Source organism: Mesoplodon bidens (assembly GCF_964165515.1).
Source record: "Mesoplodon bidens genome assembly, chromosome: 18".
NCBI classification, from domain to species: Eukaryota; Metazoa; Chordata; class Mammalia; order Artiodactyla; family Ziphiidae; genus Mesoplodon; species Mesoplodon bidens.
In genome coordinates, this window is record NC_138175.1 from 5,112,910 (window position 1) to 5,135,413 (window position 22,504).

A 22,504-nucleotide genomic window follows, 5' to 3' on the forward strand; every position below is an offset into this window, starting at 1 on the left:
TTTAAGAATATGTCCAGGGCTTCCCTGGTGGCGCAGTGGTTGAGAGTCAGCCTGCCGACGCAGGGGACATGGGTTCGTGCCCCGGTCCGGGAAGATCCCACATGCCGCGGAGCAGCTGGGCCCATGAGCCATGGCCACTGAGCCTGTGCGTCCGGAGCCTGTGCTCTGCAACGGGAGAGGCCACAACAGTGAGAGGTCTGCCTACCGCAAAAAAAACAAAAAAGAATATGTCCAAAGTATACTTTAACATGGGCAATCAATGTAAAAAAAATGAGATATTTTACGTTCTTTTTCTTTTTCACGCCAAGCCTTTGAAATGGGGTGTGCATTTTACACTTACTGTGCATCTCGATGCGTGGCTCTTCTGCTGGACAGAGCAGGTTTAAGTAAGTAGATAAAAGGTGATGTCATCACCCACTAATACTGTTTTCTCCTCCCCTAGGCGGTGAGGAGCTTCTGGGGCCTCAGCGGCTGGACTGTGACCAAGCCACGATTGAGGACTGGGTGTTCAGGGCCCCCCACGTGGCCACGTTTCTGAGCGTGGTCATCCACCAAGGCTTTCTCCTCCTGTGCTCGTCCCTCGATCTGGCCACCCTGGTCCCTGAGCGCCAAGTCGACCAGGAGCGGGAGTTTGTGAGCATCCTGGATGTCCTGTCCGTCATCTACATCAACTCCCACCTGCCCAGGGAGCAGCGGCACCACTGGCGCCTGCTGTTCTCATCCGAACTCCACGGGCACAGCTTCGCCCAGCTCTGTGGGCGCATCACACATGGGGGGCCCTGCGTGGTGCTGCTCGAGGACCATGATGGCCACGTGTTCGGTGGCTTTGCTTCCTGCTCCTGGGAGGTCAAACCTCAGTTTCAAGGTAAGTCTTGGCCACCAAAACCCCACGTGGTAGCACCAGTGCTCATTACAAGTTCTGGTCAGACGGCTGCCGTGTGGAGGCCTCCAAGCCCCACCAGGGGCTGTGCGTGTTTCTTCCATCTCCTCCCATAAGCGTTTTGCTAGACATGTTTGGGAGGATAGTGAAACGTGGTGTTTCTTTATGATGGTTTAACTTCATGGATTTCTTTATAGATTCTGGCTGCAGGGTCAGGTAAGCAGGACAGCTGTCCTCACCCCTGAATTTCAGGTGAGGAAACAGCAGATCAGCATCATTAAATGATGCCAGGTCCTGACCATGGGCGAGGCTGGGCTGTAGGTGCTGCGTAGGGGACTGGGAGATACCGGCTCTTGCAGGTGGGGTGTATTTTCTCGCGGAACCGTCTTCCTTTCTTGGAACCCCCTGTGTGGGTCTGCTTTGCTGCTAATGCCCGTAGTTTTTCGGTTTTGTGATTTTGCTGGAGATAGGAAGCTCTTTGCTAGACCTTGAATGCCCTGGATGAAAGGCCCTAATGAAATACTTCCCCTCCTCAAAAAACTACTCTGATAAACGCTCTTAAAGGACTCGTTTTGAAAACGCTCATCTCCTGTCAGTGGGCTGTCCTCATACTCAGAGGTGAACCTGTCTTCCCAGGATGGATGTCACTGTGTGTCCCCTGGGACCTGCCCTGGGCTGCCTAAGTCTGTGTTCTCAGAAGGTCTCCTGGGGGCCAACAGCTGTGAGGTGGAGGGCTTTTCCTAGTGGCTCTGAGCAGCCAGATACAGGCCTGTCCTCACTCCCCTCAGCTAAATGGGGCAGCCTGGCTGACGCAGTTCCGGGGAGGGTCCCTCCCAGTGAGGGGGCGAGGCTAACACCCTCCCTGGCTGGGTCAGTGGAAGGGAGAGCCCAGGGTCCTGAGATACGAAATACGGGGGAGAAAGGCCACGTGCTCCTCTGGGGTGGGGCCTGCACGTCGTAGCCAGACAGCTGTCAGCTGCGTCCCCGCCCCCCCTTCTCTCCACCCCGCTCTCACCTGCATTGCTGCAGGTGCCTTCTGCCTGGCCCTCGGCTCTTGGTCTCACCCATCCAGGTCATTTGCCACATCCCAGCCCACCTGCTGTGGTGCTTGTCCCCCGGAGACCCTTGGACGGACCCCCAGTGCGCTCAGAATGGTGAATCCTTTATCTCCAGGCTCACGACCTCTACTGTGCCCTGTGCTCTGGACTCAGTCTCACTGAATTACCCAGAGTTGCCACAACAGGCTGCGCTCTCATCTCAGGACCTGGCACGTGCTGCTTTTTCTCCCTCTTCCACCTGTTGGCACAGTCAGCTCCTTGTCGGGACTCAGTCCAGGGTCACCTGCTTCAGGAAGCCTTCCCGACCACACGAGTGCCACCTACTCCCTGTGGTCCTCTACGGGACTGCACGCTTCTGGAATTGTTCCCATCTTCCTTGCACCAGGGAAGCTTCTGCTGGTTGGGGAGCCGTGTCCAGGTGCAGAGGTGCCATTGCGGGAGAGGTTTTAGCCGTGGTGGGGTGGCCCTTGTCTGGGGTGGGTGGAAGGGATCATGGTGTGAAGGCTGGGTGCCTCCATTCCTGAGATCCTGTTGTTTCCAGGGTTTGGTTTTCTCTAGGTTTTAGATTGTTCTAGATCTTTAATCCAGCTGTTGCTACCAGCCCTTCCCCACTGTGTCAGGGTCCCTAAGACCACCCACGTGTCAGTGAGTCGCTAGGAGGACTCGGGGACTCAGCACAGAGCTGTCATCACAGCTGATCTATTACAGTGAGAGGATGCAGAGCATGACCAGCCCTGGGGCTGGGTAGGGGTTGGGGGGTGAAGTCCGGGGGAACCAGGCTCCAGCATCCTCTCTAGTGGGGTCGCACAGGACGCGCTAAGTTTCCCCAGCCACGAGCTGTGACGGCACGTGTGCAGTGTCGTCCATCAGGGATGCGTTAGAGCTTCAGTGCGCGGGGTCTTTATTCGGGGGGCCGTTCACACGAGCACCCTCTGCCTGACGTGCACCCAAACGTCAGACTCGCAGGAGGACAGCAGGAGTCCGGCACCACCGCCCCCCGTCTGTTCACACGGCTTAGGCACAGGGAGCCAGTCACCAGTCCTGGGACGGGGGACCCTCCCCAAATCCACCTTCCCAGACGCTGGCTGAGGGCCGACCCTGGAAGGCGGCCCTTCTGGGGACCCCAGTCTCAGGCCTGGGCTTCCACACACCCAGGTCTCTCTGCCACGGTGTCACGGGGAGGGGCTCTGGGGGGGTGACGGGCTGGGTCTCTATGTGGTTGGAGGATGTGGAAAAACCCTGAGAATCATTATTGTAGACGGAACTTCCGCTTCTTCCAGCTCCTTTGGTATTAACTCCAGGTCAGCTCTGCTGCGTCTTCATGTTTTATTAACAAGCAGAATTCATGTTCTTGAAGAAAGGTGGAAAAATGCAATTACCGAGTTTTCAGACTTGAGCTCATTCTATTCTGAAGTGAGGACGGAGTTCCAGCAGAGGGCAGCCTAGCATCACAGGTTCCAGTCAAGTTCAGGGCGTTCCTGTCCATTTGTCCTGGGAAACAGTCACTTCGAGTATTTGAGCCTTGAGTTGATAGGACAGCCGCTGGGTCACTTCCTTTTCGCCTCTGTCGTCCATGGGGCAGCCGCAGGCCCGCAGCTCTGGGCTGAGTCCGGCTCTGTCCTGGGCAAGCTGATGACCCTCTCTGGGCCTCCGTTCCCCAGAACCACAGGAATGGCAGCTTGTAACCCACTGGGCGATGGGTGGTGGGGTCACTGAGAGTTGGCTGAGGAGCCCCTCTGTGGAAGTGATGTTTTTACGGGTCATGTGACTCCTTGGTCCTTGCCCTGCACCCTCGAGGGTCATCTTCCCCACGGGGCCCTTCTCTCTGGGCACAGACCCCAGGATGGACTAGAGTGGGGTCCGTTGTAGCCAAGGGGCCCACGCTTTGTGGCCCCGTCACCTCACTTAGCATCCGGGACCCAGTAAATGTTGGTTGAAAGGCAGCCTTAGGATGGCAAGGCAAAGTGATGCTTAGGCCCAGTGCCCGGGGCCACAGGTGGGCCCAGGCAATTCCTTGAGGCTAAACCCAACCTTCTGAGGCACATGGACTCAAGCCGGAGTCTTTAGCCTGGAGGGGAGCCCTGTGCCACCTGGTCCCGGTGAGCTCCCCAGGCTCACCTCCCCCTTTCCCTCACCAGGGCTCCCACCCTGCGCTATAGCTGAGGGCCCTGCTGTTCCCCCATGCCCTGCCACGTCCCTGCGGGGTCCCTCCTCCATGAGTGGCTCTCACCCAACCGTCTCCACCTCAGGACGTCCTTCCCGACTTCGGGGGAGCTGAGTCCCTGCAGAGGCCCCCTGGGGTCCATCTTGATCAGGTCACAGGTCCTGACTCTGCAGGTCCAGGCCCATCTGTGGCCGAGGGCTGTCCTCCCCAAGGCCCCTCTGGGGCTCAAAGCCCCCTTCCTGTCCGCCCTCCACATTCGGGCTCCCCGTCTGCTTCCTGGAGCTTCCTTCCCACCTGACGAACGGCCCGACCCCCAAGTACCTGAGCTTGGTCCTGTGTCAGGTGCCCTCACGCTGTCACCGTGCAGGGGCAGTCCTTCCGGCCAAGGTCTCACAGCTGTGGGGAGCATCCCTGGTTTGGCTCTGGCCTAGCCGCGAGTTCCCTTGGTGAGGTGCAGCCTCCGTCCCCTCCCTAGTGAGTGCATCGGGGAGGGGAGGAGTCTCTGAGATGGAGGGTGCTGTTCATTTCCAGGATTTTGACCGGTACCTTCTCTGAGTGGTGGCATGCCCACTCCTGTGCCCGGGCAAAGGTAGAGGGTCACCTTTCCCTGCGTGTCCCCTCCCCTCCCTGTGGGCAGCTGTGTCTACAGGTACCCTGCCTTCTCCGCTCTGGATGGTGTGCCTACTTGAGGCCGTGTGAGTGCCCAGCCAATACCTGGAGTGGCCGCCTGCCCCTTGCTCCGTAGTTGAGACGAGGCTGCTCTTTCTGACTCTGGGGCGGTGGGGCAGGGCTCCCACCTCCCCGGGAGAGCGCTAACAGGTGTCCCCAGCAAGCAGATGTCACATTCCTTTGTAACGGTCACGCTCAGCCTGCACCCGCAGCTCATCCTACGGTCCCGGGCTCCGCTCGCTGGCCCGCCGGCCCTGCCCCCGATGCACAGGAGCCCCGCGCACGCTGAGGACCCGAGGGGAGCTCTTCCTGCTCAGCCATCCGAGCCGCGGCCCGTTTCCCTTTCCTGCTTCTCCCCGTGCGCAGCTCCGATGGCTGACCTTGCTTCCTTTTGCTCTGGTCAATTTCAGGGGATGACAGGTGCTTCCTGTTCTCCATCTCCCCCAGCATGGCCGTGTACACCTGCACGGGCTACAATGACCACTACATGTACCTGAATCAGGGGCAGCAGACCATCCCGAATGGACTGGTAAGGACGTGGGAGGGCAGGGCACGTCCCCCCCACCGTGGTGAGGCACTGACCCCGCCGTGCCCGGGGACACTCCGCCCTGCGTCAGGGCAGCCGTTCGCGCTCAGTGCGTTCTGCCCGAGTGTCCGGGTGGTGGTGCGATGCGCGACAGTGAGGACGGCATTTCTCTCGTGGAGAAAAGGGGCCTCTGCGGGGGCATTTCCGGGTTTTGTGTGCACGTGACCGAGTCGGCCGGTGTTCCTGGCCATCACGTGGTTGGTCTGTGGCCTTTGTGACTGGAGATGCTGCCCTGCCCGGGGCACGACCCGGGCGCGGGGCCAGGGCTGGGCTCCCCAGACCCTTTGGACCCATTGTGGGTTGTCTGCTCTGTGCTCCAGCCGGGACTCGGCCACAGGAAGAAGAGGACGCGGGGGAAGCCTGGGGGGCGATGGTGGGGACAGGGCTGGGGTGAGGCGCGGGGACGGGCGCCCGCACAGATGCTTAGCTTGGGTGAGAAATGTGTGTCCTGGCAGCACCAGCCTATTTCTTTCCCCTGCTTCTTAAAAAGCCCCTCTCGGGAAATTCTAGCCCTGTGTCTGCAAAGCCAAGGGCCGGGGAGGCTGGTCCATCTTGTCGGTGTGGAGAGGGCCCCGCGCTCCTTCCCAGGCTCACTCTGAGGCTCCCATGGGGCCACCTGATGACCCCGGACGCCTTTCAGAAAGGTCAGTTTGGTGATGACAGGGCCGAGGGCCTTGGCCTCAGGAGCAGCACCCAGTGGGTCCCGGTGGTGGTCAGTAATCGGCCCGAGGGGAGAAGTAGCCCCGAGGTTAGCTGCTTTTCCTGCCCTGGTCTCTTGCTCAGCGTTAGCTCCAGGCTCCCTGGGCCCGGGGGAAGGCGCTGGTGGAGAGGGCACCTAGAGAAAGGGATCAGAGAGGTTGAACAGCAGTCTGTTCCCATCGGCCGCTAGCTCAGAGCCGGCAGTGTGCCGAGTGGTTCCCGCCTTCCCGGGGCTGCTTCCTCCTTTCCCTCCCTGCTGTGCTGAGTGAATGACCTACCTGCTTGAGCACCCGGTCCTGGGCCGGGTGAGGATCAGCATCCCTGTCTGGGAAGTGCTGTGTAGACCTCTCCCCTTATTTTACTGATTGGGGTCTCTAGGCCTGATGGCCTGTTTTCTTTTTTTTTTTTTTTTTTTTGCTGTATGTGGGCCTCTCACTGTCGTGGCCTCTCCCGTTGTGGAGCACAGGCTCCAGACGCGCAGGCTCAGCAGCCATGGCTCACGGGCCCTGCCGCTCCACGGCATGTGGGATCCTCCCGGACCGGGGCACGAACCCACGTCCCCTGTATCAGGAGGCAGGCTCTCAACCACTGCGCCACCAGGGAAGCCCGGCCTGTATTCTTTTGTCCTCTGTTGTCACTTATGTTTCCCGCCAGGGCATCCCCGTGAGAAAGGACCATGGGGTAGGAGTCAGGACACGGTGATGAGTGTTCTAGGAACTTGTCATGGGATACTTAAATTGTATCAATCTGTGAATATGTATTTCACAGTTAAAAAAAAAAAAAAAAAGGAAGAAAATTGCGTCCACTTCTTATACGCCCTGGTGGCATGACGGCTGGGGTGGGCTTCAGGTGTCTGATGCGCCAGACCGAGGCGGTGCTGATGCCTCTCCCTCCGCAGGGCATGGGAGGGCAGCACAATTATTTTGGCCTGTGGATCGATGTCGATTTCGGGAAAGGACACAGCAAGGCCAAGCCCACATGCACCACATACAACAGCCCTCAGCTCTCGGCCCAGGAGGACTTCCGGTTCGAGAAGATGGAGGTGTGGGCGGTGGGAGATGCTTCGGTGACACAGCTGGTGAGCATGGGGGTGTTTCTCCCCTTTCTCAGCTTTGTCCCTTTTACTCCTCCATCTGGAGATGGTTTATTCCAATTTGTTTCCTGCAGCCGTTGCTGGCCAGAGGGATGCCAGTGGGTGCACAGGAGAGGAGAGAATCCTGTCTGGGGTCTGTGGAGGTTTAGTAGAAAGAACCACCCCAGGGAGGTGGGATCCCGGGGGGGTGGGGACTTGTCTGCAAGATGAGGAGGGTCTGGGGTTCCTTCTAGTTCCGGGGTTTGACGATGAGTCGCCGTTGGGGCCCCTGCGCCTCGTCACCTCCCGACGATGGCATCCCAGGGCCTGGGGGACTCTGGGGCTCGGGGGAGGGCCTCTACCACATTTCCCTTGTGGCAACAGTGGGAAATTCCCCTCTGATAAACTTGACAGCAGCAGGACGTCACTGCCTGGTTTTGGTCACTGAACACACCCATCCTTCCCTTCTTCCCAAGGCCAAGAACACCAAGAGCGTTCTGGACGTGGACCCTGCGGCCCAGGCCCTGCTGGAAGTCAGTGGGCGGATTCGCCACAGCGAAGGGCTCCGGGAGGTGCCTGATGACCAGTGAGGAGGAGCCCCCAGCACGGGCCTTCCTGGAGCTGGAGCACAGCCTGCAGACTGTGCTTTACTTTAATCCAGAGCGTGCTGGTCACGTCTAGGTGGTCCTGGAGGTGCCTAATTGAAACAGAGTACAGTTCCTCTGATGCTATATATCGATTGGTGGGTGTGTCTCCCCCGAAATCCTGAGTGTCCAATTACCAACTTGATTCTTAGACTTTGCTCATTTTGTACAGATGAAATCCAAAGACGATGCTGAGACGTTTGAGGCCGACTGGAATTAGCAGTGGTTGGGGATTTGAGTTCTTGCTGTAGGGGGGGGTGTCCACTCACTGAGGGTCACTTGGCCTCTGCACAGGCCTCCCAGATAAAAGCCTCGATGTCCCATTTCTACTGGTAAAGGGCAGAGGTGCTCAGATGGGAATCTCAACGCTTTGGGGAACAGCTTCCTCTGACATGGAATTTCTGTATTTCGAAAAAAAAAAAAAAAAAGCACAAGAGTGTACTAACGGGGGTAATAGCTGGAGATTTTGAAGATAACGGTGACATGGGTCTTCAGTAAGTTTCAGTATCTGCCTTTCTCAGCTGTTTTTAACACATTACTGACCAGAGACTTATTAATGCGTCTTTTGTTACCCAAACATCATTGACCGGAGACGTTTCAGTATTCATTTACATAACAAATTGCTGTCCTCAGGCGTTAGTTTCTGCAAAAATCCCCCAGTCAATGATGAGTTAAGTGAATCTGTGCTATGAGCAAATGGGAAAACCAGGAGGTCTACAGAGAAGCAAAGTTGTGGTTCTCCTACTAATTTAAACGTGGGGACATGCGGGGCCCTGAGGCTAAGATTCCTGTTAATACACGTATGGCTTGTCGCAGGAATTGGTGGTGAGTAACTTGACTGGCCCGGGCTCCTGACCTCCCAGCATCACCCCCACCCCATGCTGCTTCCCGAGGGGATGTTGGGTACTTTGACAGCGTGGACTTGCTTTAAACGAACAGTGACCCTGAAGGGCTAGCAGAGATGTTGGTGGGCTGGACCTCAGGCAGGGCTGCCGTGTCCCTTCCAGTCCCTGCATCCCTCGGAGGCGGCCTGAAGAACCTCCGGACACACCGAGAATCCCGCTCAGCGGAGCTTTCTCCTTTGCTACACATTGCCCTTCTGCAGATCTGACGAAAATGCTGCCTTGTTACTGAGTTGCCCCCAGTTATAAGCCATAGTAAACCGAGCTGTTTGCATTTTACAGGCTCTGCATTTTCTACCGGGAGGCTCATCAAACTCTGCGCTGAGCCCTGAGCAGAAGGCCTTGCACGTGGGCCTTCGGAAGAGAAGTGCTCAGACAGTGACATGCACACTCGGTCATGATTGATTTTCCTTATAAAAAGCTAGTTTTTAATAGCTTCTCAGGTACATTTTGTGCCTTCTTAATTGATGGGAAGCAGATGCAGCATCTTAGGACCCTCAGATATCCTTACCATAATCGGAAGAATTAGGCCCCGAGTCTTCAGTGTCTTACAGAATATTTTTTTTAGAAAAATGCAATGAAATAATGCCTCACTAATAAAAGGTCCGTTGAAGACCCCTTACCACCGCCTCTGTCTGTGGCTGTCAGAGAGGCTGGATGTGTCTGCCCGCCTGTTTTCTGCCTTGTGCCTCTTCTAACGAGAGTGCAGGTCATACCTGGGGGCCTGACGGTTTCCTAAGACAGCACACCTCCATGAGGGAAGCTGGGCGCCCAGCCCAGGCGCTTGGTCACCTGGGGGTGTTCGGCCCTCACAAGGGGTGTGGGGCAGCCGTGTGATTCCCCAGCACGTGTGGTCCCGAGCACACAGACCAGTTTGGTGTCAGCCGTGCCCAGGGCCACAGGACCCGAGGAACCACGCTCCTCCTGGGCCTGAGAAACCCGTGATGCTAGTTTTAACATGTGATGAGTTTGTTCTTTGATAAAATGGGAATAAGAATTCAGGTTGTAAGGACTAGCGGTCTCCCTGGAGGTGAAGACTCATAAGGGCCCCTGCTAGGCGCTGGAAGGAAGGAGTGAAGAAACGCTGTTCATGGTATGGCATGGCTGTTGTTACTTTTTTCCCCCACCATATTTTTTTCTGGAAATTTTTTTTTATTGAATGGAAGAATCTTTAAATTCTCCAGTGCTTTACAGTTTTAAAAGGTTTCACACACATGATCTTATATAATCCCATAATTCCCCCCCCATTGCCCCTCCCCACTGGTAACCACTAGTTTGGTCTCTGTATCTGTGAGTCTGCTTCTTTTTCATTTTATTCACTAGTTTGTTGTATTTTTTAGATTTCACGTATAAGTGATACCAGACAGTATTTGTCTTTCTCTGTCTGACTTATTTCATTTAGCATAATGCCCTCCAAGTCCATCCATGTTGCTGCAAATGGCAAAATTTCATTCTTTTTTATGGCTGAGTAATATTCCATTATATATATATGTACACACACACCACATATTCACATGTATGTATATATATGCACACCACATATTCTTTATCCATCCATCGGTTGATAGATCCACCGTATTTTTTTTTAATTAAAAAATTAGCTTACGCATACACAGCAAAAAAGGTCAAAATACAAAAGGATGTACCTTGAAAGCTAAGTCTTCCTCCTGCCTCCGCTCCAGCATTTTGTTCCCAAGAGGTAACGTGTTGTACCCACTGGTCTGACCCTCACCTTTGTTTTGGGTGGAAATTGCTCTGTATCTACCCATTTATTCTCATTGTCTATGTTATGTCCCAGGAGATGGATGCCCCATCCTTTCTGGTGTTCAGCCATCCCCGGCTGGGGAACGGTCTGTTTGTAGCTAATCGTTACTGGAATGAATATCGTTTATATACATCTTGGTGTGGTTTTGTCTGGCGAATAAACTCTTTGAAGCTGAATTTCTGGATCAAAAGGTACATGCTTTTTTATTTAGATATTAACAAATGAACCTCTTTCAAGCTAGATTTATACTTTTGAGACCTGGAATGCCCGTTTGCCATGTTTTCACCAGTACTATATTAAAATTTAGTTTTTGTTTACCTGATGCCTGAAAACTAAATTTTTTTTCTATTTCTCTTATGAATGACAGTGAAGAGCTTCATTTTTCAGGAACGGTGTGTGTCCTATCCCTCACCTGGTTTCCGAGGGTGTGGGTTTATTGGTTTGCAAGAGTGCTCTTGTTTTAAAATACATTTTATTTATTTATTTATTTTTGGCTGTGTTGGGTCTTCATTGCTGCACGCGCAGGCTTTCTCTAGTTGTGGCGAGCGGGGGCTACTCTTCGTTGCAGTGCATGGGCTTCTCGTTGCAGTGGCTTCTCTTGTTGTGGAGCATGGGCTCTAGACGTGCGGGCTTCAGTATCTGTGGCACGCGGGCTGTGTAGTTGTGGCTCGTGGGCTCTAGAGCGCAGGCTCAGTAGTTCTGGTGCACGGGCTTAGTTGCCCCGCGACATGTGGGATCTTCCCGGACCAGGACTCAAACCTGTGTCCCCTGCATTAGCAGGCGGATTCTTAACCACTGTGCCACCAGGGAATTCCAAGAGTGCTCTTATGAATTAAGTAAAATGGCATTGGCCATGTGTGGTAAATGTTCTCTCCAGTTTGTCTGCCTTTATTTTTCCGTACATAAATTTTGCATTTGATGTCCTCATATTTGCCAGCTTCTGAGATCTGTGGTTTGCTTAGGAAGTTTTTCTCCACTCTGAGATTAAACAAAAAGAAATACCATGTTTTCTTCTACTACTACTGCGCTTTCCACTTATACTTCTGAATCTTTGATCCATTCAAAACGTATTTTAATTTTTTATTTATTTGTTGTTTTGATTCTCTTTTTAAATTTTTTTATTTTATATTGAACTATTATAGTTGATTTACAATGTTGTATTAGTTTCAGGTGTACAGCAAAGTGATTCAGTTATACCTATATGTTATTTTCCAACTTCTTTTCACATGTATGTTGTTATAGAATATCGAGTAGAGTTCCCTGTGCTGTATAGTAGGTCCTTGTTGGTTATCTGTTTTACATATAGTAGTGTGTACATGTCAATCCTAAACTTCCAGTTTATCCCCCCATTGCCTTTCCCCTTTGGCAACCATAAGTTTGTTTTCGAAGTCTGTGAGTCTGTTTCTGTTTTGTAAATGAATTCATTTGTATCATTTTTTAAAGATTCCTCATACAAGCGATATCATATGATATTTGTCTTTCTCTGTCTGGCTCACTTCACTTAGTATGATAGTCTCCAGGTCCATCCATGTTGCTCCAAATGGCATTATTTCATTCCTTTTAATGGCTGAGTAATATTCCATTGTATATATGTACCACATGTTCTTTATCCATTCCTCTGTCGATGGACATTTAGGTTGCTTCAATGTCTTGGCTTCTGTAAATAGTGCTGCAATGAACATTGGGGTGCATGTATCCTTCCGAACCATGGTTTTCCCCCCGATATATGCCCAGTAGTGGGATTGTTGGATCATATAGCAAGTCTGTTTTTAGTTTTTTAAGGAACCTCCATACTGTTCTCCATAGTGGCTCTACCAGTTTACATTCCCACCAACAGTGTAGGAAGGTTCCCTTTTCTCCACACCCTCTCCAGCATTTATTGTTTGTAGGCTTTTTGATGATGGCCATTCTGACCTGTGTGAGGTGGTACCTCATTGTAGTTTTGATTTGCATCTCTCTAATAATTGGCGATGTTGAGCATCTTTTCATGTGCCTGTTGGCCATCTGTATGTCTTCTTTGGAGAAATGTCTATTTAGGTATTCTGCCCATTTTTTGATTGGGTTGTTTGTTTTTTTGATATTGAGCTTCATGAGCTGTTTGCATGTTTTGGAGATTAAGCCCTTGTCGGTTGCTTCGTTTGCAAATATTTTCTCCCATTCTGTGGGTTGTCTTTTCATTTTGTTTATGGTTTCCTTTGCTGTGCAAAGGCTTTTGAGTGCAATTAGGTCCCATTTGTTTATTTTTGTTTTTATTTCTATTACTCTAGGAGACAGATCAAAAAAGATATTGCTGCGATTTATGTCAAAGAGTGTCCTATGTTTTCCTCTAAGAGTTTTATAGTATCTGGTATTACATTTAGGTCTATTTTGAGTTTATTTTTGTGTATGGTGTTAAAGAATGTTCTAATTTCATTCTTTTACATGTAGCTGTCCAGTTTTCCCAGCACCACTTATTGAAGAGACTGTCTTTTCTCCATTGTACAGTCTTGCCTCCCTTGTCATAGATTAATTCACCATAGATGCGTGGGCTTTCTATCCTGTTCCATTGATCTATATTTCTGTTTTTTTGTGCCAGTACCATACTGTTTTGATTACTGTAGCTTTGAAGTATAGTCTGAAGTCATGGGGCCTGATTCCTCCAGTTCTGTTTTTCTTTCTCAAGATTGCTTTGGCTCAAACTATATTTTAAAATATACCTCTATCTTACCCCCAAATAAATTCCAGTACACTTTATACTAAACTCTGTGTCTCTTTCCCACTGACTTAAAATGCTACTTTCTCACTGAAGGTCTCTGTCTCATCTTTTAATTATCAGAGTTTTATGATAGAAAGATGTAAGAGCTATTCCTTTATTACTACTGGGTTTTTTTGTTTCTTTGTTTTGTTTTTCCTTCAAATACTTGCCTGCTTATTTTGTCTGATCTTTGGTAGCACTTTGACTACGTCTAAGAAGTTTGATAGTATTTTCTTTTTCTTTTTTTTTGATAGTATTTTCAAGATGGCATTAAGTATCAATGAACGTAAGCAGAACTGACATTGGCTAATGCTGATTCTTCTTATCCAAGAACAGGAACATCTCAGTTTGCTATGTAAATTTTTGTTGTCATTGCTGGCACTGTGAGTGGACTTGCCCCCCGCCCCAACTGATGGTTCTTTGAACATTGGAAAGCTCTTGATTTTTCTACATAGTGTTGTACCCCGTTACCTTACTGAATTCTTTTATCTAGTGGTTCTCGACCTTGAGCCCGCATCAGAATCACCTAGAGGGCTTCTTAAAGTACAGACTGGGGACCTCCACTCCCAGAGTTTGATTCAGTAGTTCTGGGGAGGGACTAGAGAATTTACATTGCTAATAAATTCCCAGGTGATGCTGCTGTGACTGGTCTGGGGACCTCACACAGAGAACCACTGCTGTTCATTGTTTCTGATAATCTATGAATTCTCTGGGAGTTTGCAGCTGTTATGATTCTTTTTGTCTGAAAAAAAAATTTTGCCTTTATTTTATTTTGGCTGCGTTGGGTTTTCGTTGCTGCGTGCAGCTTTCTCTAATTGCTGTGAGCAGGGGCTACTCTTTGATGTGGGCTTCTTACTGCGGCGGCTTCTCTTGTTGTGGAGCACGGGCTCTAGGCACGCGGGCTCAGTAGTTGTGGCGTGCAGGCTCTAGGGCGCATGAGCTTCAGTAGTTGCGATGCATGGGCTCAGTAGTTGTGGTGCACGGGCTTAGTTGCTCTGTGACATGTGGGATCTTCCCGGACCAGGGATCAAACCCGTGTCCCTTGCATTGGCAGGTGGATTCTTAACCACTGCACCACCAGGGAAGTCCTTCCCTTTATTTTTGAAGGATCGTTTTTTGCTTTTTTTTTTTTTTTTTTTTTAAGATATTTTGACATTTTCCCCCTGGTACTTTAAAGCATCTTTCTGTTACGTTTTGGCTTGTGTGATTTCTTTTTCCCCCCCGCCCCCAGCTTTATTGAGATATAATTGACACATAAGGTTGTATAGTTTAAGGTGTACACTGTGTTGATTGCAGCTATTATGATGGCATACCTGGAAATAAGGATAATTTCCCTACCTGATTCCTAGACCTTTCATTTCTTCCTCTTGATTAATTGTATCAGCAAATACTTTATGAATTTTAACAATAACGATGCATCCTTCTTATTTCTGACTTGAATGGAAATGCATCTAGTCTTTTATACATTAAGTGTGATGCTGGCTTTTGTTTTGAGATGCTTCATATATACATATATATATATAAGTATACACTTTTCATGCAAAGAAAGTACCCATTTGTATTTGTTATTAAGAGTGTCAAGAGTAAATGTTCAATTTTATAAAAAGCTTTTTTTTTAGCATCCATGTTTTTCTTCAGAGTTATTAATAAGAAATACCAAATTCTTCCAAATATTAAGGTTCCAAATACTGAGCCATCTTTGTGCTTCAAAAAAAAAAATTTGGGGGCTTCCCTGGTGGCGCAGTGGTTGACAGTCCGCCTGCCGATGCAGGGGACACGGGTTCGTGCCCCGGTCCGGGAGAATCCCACATGCCGTGGAGTGGCTTGGCCCGTGAGCCATGGCTGCTAAGCCTGCGCATCCGGAGCCTGTGCTCCGCAATGGCAGAGGCCACAACAGTGAGAGGCCCGCATACCACAAAAAAAAAAAAAAAAAAAAAATTCTTTTAAATTTTATTTATTTATTTTTGGTTGCATTGGGTCTTCATTACTGTACGTGGGCTTTCTCTAGTTGCAGCGAGCGGGGGCTACTCTTCACTGCAGTGTGCAGACTTTTCATTGCGGTGGCTTCTCGTTGCAGAGGATGGGCTTAAGTAGTTGTGGCACACAGGCTCAGTAGTTGTGGCACACGGGCTTAGTTGCTTGTGGCACGTGGGATCTTCCCGGACCAGGGCTTGAACCCATGTCTCCTTCATTGGCAGGTGTATTATTAACCACTGTGCCACCAGGGAAGTCCCCATCTTTGTGCTTGAAACTGTCACTCTTAATGTGTTCATTCAGTTGGCCCATGTTTATTAGCGTTTTTGTGGCAGTGTGTATAAATGAGTTGGTCTGTGGTTTCTTGTTTTGGTCAGATTTTATGTAAGTCACACTTTAAAATTGTGCTGGCCCTACAAAAGTAATCTAGAATCTTTCTGTCTTCCCGGTTCTAGAAAATGCAAATGAAAGGAGTTCTTTAAACTTTGGGTAGAATTCATCTGGTATTTCTTAGTTTGGTGGTGGAGGGAAGGGGTTAATTATTGATAACCTTATCTTTTTTTTTTTTTTTTTTAATCATCTGGGTTGTCTGAAATCTCTGCTGGGATCAGTTTTGATGATTTTTTATATTTCTTAGTAAATTTTCCACATCATTTATGTCTTCAAATTAATTTACATAGATTGACTGAAATATTTGAAATTTTTCATAGTTGTAGATTTTTTTCTGTGTTTTCCTTTCATTTTTTTCCCTAGGTTACGTTCTACCAATTTTGTTTGTAGTTAATATTGTTTTTATATTATTTTTGCTGTTTTATATTTATTTTTCATTTTCATTTTTTTGAGTTGATTGTTAAATGACTAAATAAATAGAAGTAAATGAGAATATATGGGGCTACTACTTTTTTTCTGTGAGCTCTGCTTTACCTTGTGGCGCGATCATTGCATTTACAGATTCTGATTGGTGTGTGTGTGATGAGCTTCCAGGTTTTCTGCAGTTCCATTTTGATTTTCTCTTGGGCCCAAGAGTTTTACAATTTTGGTGTGCTAGAGAATTTCTCCACAGATTCTTTTGTGGTTTTGTTGAACAGTGATTAGAGAGGTCGACTGTATCACATCTACTTCCTGGAATCAATCGAGGTTTCGGTGGTGTCCTTACATGGCAGGTTAGTGATGAGGGAGGTCACCTCTATCTACTTTTTGAGATCAATTTATTTCCTTGCTTGTGGTCAGTTAAGAGTCTCCTAGTGAAGTTTCTGTGTTTTTCCTAAATTTTCTCTACTGTGCTCTATGAATTTGGATGTTGTGTTGGTATATACCCAGGCCTATTAGATTTTTGGTGGTGGTTATGTCTTATTAAATTCCCTTCTTTGTCTCACTGAATGCTTTTGGCCTGGATTTTTAAAATCTCATCTGACATTAGTAGTGTCACCCCTGTTGAGTAAGTTGTTGTCTGCATTTGCCTGGTATATTTTTGCTCAATTTTCTTGAGTCTTTTTTTTTTCCTTGAACTTTATTTTGAAATAATTTTAGATTGACATAGAAGTTGTAAAAATAGTGCAGAGAGTTCCTGTGTGCCCATCACCCAGCTTCCCCCAATAAAAACATCTTAAATAACCACAGACCAAATGATCAAAACCAGGAAATCAGAGTTAATGCAATACTATGAACTAAACAGCTCAAACCTTATGTGAATTTTACCAGTTTTTCCATAGTACTTGATTTGAGGCCTACTTGAAGTTAAGGGCACAGTCCTCCAGATAGCAAAGTCTACCCAAGACTTCTGAAACCAATTGCAAGTTCAGGGAATTCCCCAAACCACCCTCAGGTTGGATAATTTGCTAAAAAAACAAAAAACAAAAAAAAACCTCATGGAAACCTATCATACTGATGGTCATATTTATTACAGGGAAAGGATACAAATGAGAACCAGACAAAGGGAAGAATCTGGGAGAGTTCAAAACACAGAGCCTCTGGTTGTCCTCTTCTTGTGAGTCCTAGAGAATCACTGAGCCTGAGGGTAGTCTTGGGGACCCCTGCCACAAGTTATATGAAATTTTACTACACGTGTAGATCAGTGAAACCACCACTACAATTGGGATACAGAACTGTCCTGTCACCCCCAGACTCCTTCAGGTTCTCCCTCGACAGTCGCACCCTCTTAATCCTACCCTTAGCAACCTCAAATCCATTTTCCATCATTATAATTTTGTCACCTTGGGGATCTCTGTAAATGGAACCATTTAGTATGTAACCTTTTAAGACTGGATACTATCACTCAGCATAATACCCATGAGATCCATCCAAGTTGTTCTGTGTATGTTCCTTCTCATTGCTGGGGAGCATTCCAGTGTATGGTTGTACCAGTTTCTTTATCTGTTCACTCTCTTAAGGACATTTGGGTTATTTCTAAGATTTGGCTCTTGTAAATAAACCTGCCATGAACTTTCATGCACAGATTTTTGTGATAAGTCACCTTTAGGATCAATACCTAGGAGTAGGATTGATGGGTCACGTGCTAAGTGTATGTTAAAGTTTACAGGATGTTTCGAAGTTCTCCAGAGAGGCTGTAGCATTTACGTCCCCATCAGCAACATATAAGAGTTCCAGATGCTTTGCATCCTTGTCATCACTTAGTATTGTCAGTATTTTATTTTAGCCACTTTGATAGGTGTGCAGTGTATTTCATTGTGGGTTAAGGTTGCCTTTCCCTACTGGTTAATGATGTTGAACATCTTTTCTTGTGCTTACTTACCATGGGTTTGTCCTCTTTGGTGAAGACTCAGTTCAAGAATTCTGCCCTTTTTCTAAAATTTAACTGTTAAGTTTTGAGATTTAAAAAATATTCTGGCTCCAAGTCCTTTGTTAGATATGATTTGATAATGCTTTTCTTTCAGTGTGTAGGTTCTAAAAAATTCTCTTAATTGTAACTTTCATGAGTAAAATTTTTTAAATTTGTGAAATTCAATTTATCAATTTTTCTTTTCTTTTATGGGTAGTACTTTTGGTGTCATGTCTAAGAACTCTTTGCCTAATCCTCAATTCCAAACATTTTCTCTTTTGTTTTCTTCTATGATTTGGTCTATTGCCCATTTTTGGTTAATTTTTGTAGAAAGTATAAGAGGTTCTTTTTTGCTATGGATGTCCAGTTGTTGCAGCACCATTTGTTGAAATGAGTATTTTTTCTCCCTTGAATTGCTGTTGGCTTTTTGTCAAAAATAAATTGGCTATACTTGTGTGGGACTATTTCTGGACTCAATTCTGACATTGATCTGTGTGTCTGTTACTTTACCAATATTGCCCTGTCTTGATTACTGTAGCTATATAGTAAGTCTTAAAACCAGGAAATATGTTTCTTCCAACTTTTTGCCTCTTTTTCAGAATTGTTTTATCTATTTTATAGTTCCTTTGTCTTTTCATATAAATTTTAGAATAAGATTATCTGTCTTAAAAAAAGATCCTGCTGAGATTTTGATAGAAATTGTGTTAAGTCTGTAGACCAATTTAGGAAGAACTGATATCTTTACTATATTGAGCCTTCCAAGGCATGAACACAGTATGTCTCCCCGTTTTTTTAGGTTTTCTCTGATTTCTTTCATTGGTAGTTTGCAGCACACAAACAGATCCTAAACATGTTTTGTTAGTTTATACTTATTTCAATTTGCTTCATTGTAAATGTGTATTACGTTTAAATTTTCAGTTTCCAATTGTTCATTGCTAGTATATAGAAATACCAGTGATTTTTTGTTAACCTTTTATCTGTGGCTTTCCTAGACTCACTTATTGGTTCTGGAAAGGTTTTTGTGTTTTAGATTCCTTGGGAGTTTCTACATACAGTGTCATGTGAATAGGGACAGTTTTATTTCCCCCTTTTAAATCTCTTTTCCAGTGCCTTTTAATTTTCTTTTCTTGCTATTATTGCACTGACTAGGAATTCCACTATTATGCTGAATAGGAGTGGTGAGGCTGGACATCTTTGCTTTGCTCTTAATGTTATGGGGGAAGCATTCAGTCTTTCATCATTAAGTATGATGTTGACTACAGGGTTTTTTGTTTTTTATTTTTTCTAGATAATTTTCATTTGGTTCAAGAAGTTTCCTTCTATTCCTAGTTCACTGAGTTTTTATCATGAATGGGGTTTGAATGTTATGAATGCTTTTCCTGCTTCAATTGATATGACCTGTGGTTTTCCTTCTCTAGACTATTAATATGGTGGATTGCATTGATTATTGAATATTGACCTAGCTTTTCATTCTTGGATTAATCCCACTTGCTCTTGGTGTCTTGTACTCTTTATATATGGCTGGATCCAATTTGCTAATATTTCATTGAGGATTCTTATCTCTGCATTCATGAGGGATGTTGGTCTATGGTACTGTGTTTGTATGGTTTTGATATCAGGGTAATGTTAGCTTCATAAAATGAGTTGAGAAGTGTTCTCTTATTTCCTGGAAGAGATTGTGCAGGATTGTTATTTCTTTAAACATTTAGTAACATTTACCAGTGAAACCATCTGGCTTTGGTGATTTCCTTTTTGGGGGACGGTTTTAATGATAACTTCAGTGTCTTTGCTAGTTATACGACTACTCAGATTATGTATTATTTCATCTTCAGTGAGTTTTAGTAGTTTGTGGTTTTCAAGGAATTGGTTTATTTCATCTAACTTGTTAAGTTTAAGTGCATAAAGTTGTTCTTAGTGTTCCTTTATTTTTGGAATATCTTGAGAGATCTGTATGATATACTGGGATCTGTGTGATACACCATCTCTCATTCCTAATATTGGTAGTTTGTATCTTTTTTTCCCTTTGATGAACCTTTAGCAAGACTGACACTTCCATTGATTTTTCAAAGAACTGGCTTTTGATTTTATTTTTCTATTTTTGCCTTTGACTTCATTGTTTTCTGGTCTTTCTTTACTGTCTTTATTTTGGTGAACGGCCCCCTGCTGTTGATGGGTGGAGTTCTATAAAAATAAATGGAGCTAAGCTGCTTAATGGTCCTGTTCTATTACATCCTTGGCGAGAAGAGGGTCTTCACTTGCATGTAGTCCAGTCGATCCGGTATATATAACACTTAGTGGCTAGCTCTTTGTGTCTTATTTGGTAAAAATTTACCTATCCCTATTTTTTCTTTCAAAAGCTTTACTGTTTTACCTTTTACATTTGCACTTTATCCTGGCTTGTTCTGTATGGTATAAGTAAGGGTTAAGAATACTTTTTTGTTGTTTCTATTCCAAGTATCAATCGACCCTAGTTATTTTTATTATTATTATTATTATTAATTTATTTATTTTTGCAGTACACGGGCCTCTCACTGTTGTGGCCTCTCCCGTTGCGGAGCACAGGCTCCGGACGCGCAGGCTCAGCGGCCATGGCTCACGGGCCCAGCCGCTCCACGGCATGTGGGATCTTCCCGGACCTGGGCACGAACCCGTGTCCCCTGCATCGGCAGGCGGACTCTCAACCGCTGCACCACCAGGGAAGCCCTTATTATTACTATTTTTAATGAGAAACCTATTGCTTGGGCCAGCAATTTGCTGAAGAATCCTGAAAAGGGAGGGAGCAGCAGGGAGTGTCCCTGACTCAGAGAGAAGCCCCGTAGCAGGCTGTGTGTGTGTGACGTTATTTAGCCTTTACGTCTAGGCAGTCACTAAAGGTTGGTAGCTGTGGGCAGGTATCACCCCTGCCCCAAAGGGGTCTTCTCCAGCCAGCCCCCTCCCTCTTGTGGGGATGGCTTATATGTGTGTCTCCTCATTTAGCTCTGGTGTCACTTGGGGCCAAGGAGCCTAGTGAGGCTGTGAATCTTACTTTGGAGGAATGTGGGCTTTGCCTGGGAGCTTCAGGGGTCCACTTTGATCTTCTTCACCCTGTCTGGCCTGGGTGTTACCACCCGGGGTAGCCTGTCTCACAGCTCCTGTGGCTGGGTGTAGTGATTCACTTGTGTGTGTCAGTTTGGCTAGGCCATGGTGCCTAGATGTCTCTGGGAGTTTTTAGATGTGATTAACATTTAAACCAGTAGACTCTGAATGAAGCAGATGACCTTCATCGTGTGGGCGGGCCTCATCCAATCGAAGGCTAGAAGACGGAGGTCCCCGAGAAGAAAGGAACCTAGACCCGAGCCCTGCAGTACCAGCTCCTTCCTGAGTCTCCAGCCTGTCGGCCAGCGCTGGAAACGTCGGACTCCCTGGCCCTGACAGTCACGTAAGCCAACTTCTTAACACAAACGTCCTTCTTTCTCTCCTCTCCATCCCGTTGGTTCGATTTCTCTGGAAAGCCCTGCGTCGGGGCGGGGGGTGGGTGTTATAGCTTTGGCCTCATTTCATGAAAGATGGAGTTGCATTTCTGGTTCTCTGTGGTTGTTTTTGCCCGGCCACAGACCTCCCTGCTCTTCCATCTTTCAGCTGGAAGGGTGGACACGTGTTAAGAACAGTCTTGGGGCCAGTGGGAAACAAGCCTCAGGCTGGGGGGACATATTCCGGTTCCTGATTCTGGAGGGAAAGGCCACGTCTTGTTCAGCCTCAAAAGCCGAGGCTTTTGTTTAGGCTGTTCAGGATGTGACTGCCTCTCGCCACATACGTGGTCATGAACCTGAGGTTGTGCGTTTCCCACCTGGCCACGTGTAGGAAAGGGCTGATTAAATCCATCAAAATAATCGTCAGGCCCCAGGCATCACACTTAAAAATACCCAAAGCCCCCCTTTAATGGATGAGGAGATGGGGCCTCAATTGGGCAGTGTGACCAGAAGCCTGGGTCCTGCCCTCTCCCCCCCACCGTCTTCTCATCCTACCAGGGGCTGCATGGCACTAAGCTATGGCACAAATACGTAGCCAGACGTGGTTAATAAAAATCATTGTGATTTAATAAATAGTGAGGTGTTTCTGTGCAGGTCCTTCACTGTTTGGCCCAGGGCCTGGCGGGACAGACTGGTGGATGGACGCAAGGCTGGGCCCAAGCTCCCGGCCGGTTTCCCAGGAATAGCCAGGTGAGTGACCTGACGCCACGGTGTCCTGAAAGCTCCTCTCGGAAGAGGCGGGGCAGGGGGAGGGCCACAGTCACATAAAAATATAGATTTAGGGGAATTTTACATGGGTCAGGGTCCACTATACATCTTCCTGGTGGATCTGGGCTTTCTTGGCTCTGGAGCAGAATTTTTCACCTAGTTTGAAGAGCTCTGACAAAATGAACACGGAGGAGGCCAATCCAGTTAAAAGCAATAGATCTGCCAACAGGTGAAGAGAGAAAAAGGTCAGAGAGTGCAAGCTGGCCCCTCTGGTCCCCAGCCCTGCGCTGCCCAGCACTGGAGCCCAGGGGGCCGTGGAGTTCTGTTCCCCATGCTTGGTTCGTTCTGAGTTACAGAGGTG

The 22,504-nt window shown here is 47.6% G+C and overlaps 2 protein-coding genes across 4 annotated transcripts in view; one reads left to right on the top strand and one right to left on the bottom strand.

Moving 5' to 3' along the window:
• MEAK7 (MTOR associated protein, eak-7 homolog) overlaps positions 1 to 14,784 on the top strand; it is a 38,123-nt gene extending 23,339 nt beyond the window's left edge. For 2 of the 3 annotated variants that reach the window (XM_081216444.1, XM_081216445.1), the window contains 4 exons: positions 443 to 865; positions 5,182 to 5,300; positions 6,955 to 7,134; positions 7,605 to 14,783. In XM_081216444.1, the coding sequence (XP_081072570.1) occupies positions 443 to 865; positions 5,182 to 5,300; positions 6,955 to 7,134; positions 7,605 to 7,718 (836 nt within the window). In that variant the 3' untranslated portion in view covers positions 7,719 to 14,783. Of the gene's footprint in view, positions 1 to 442; positions 866 to 5,181; positions 5,301 to 6,954; positions 7,135 to 7,604 lie in introns of all 3 variants that reach the window. The other variant, XM_081216446.1, reaches the window with a different exon arrangement.
• A 7,362-nt stretch (positions 14,785 to 22,146) lies between these two features.
• The window catches only part of ATP2C2 (ATPase secretory pathway Ca2+ transporting 2), a gene marked incomplete at its 5' end in the record, with an annotated part of 49,533 nt that continues 49,175 nt past the window's right edge, over positions 22,147 to 22,504 (bottom strand). Inside the window, one exon of the mRNA XM_081215304.1 lies at positions 22,147 to 22,362. Within this exon, the coding sequence (XP_081071430.1) occupies positions 22,244 to 22,362 (119 nt within the window). The 3' untranslated portion in view covers positions 22,147 to 22,243. The remainder of the gene's footprint in view (positions 22,363 to 22,504) is intronic.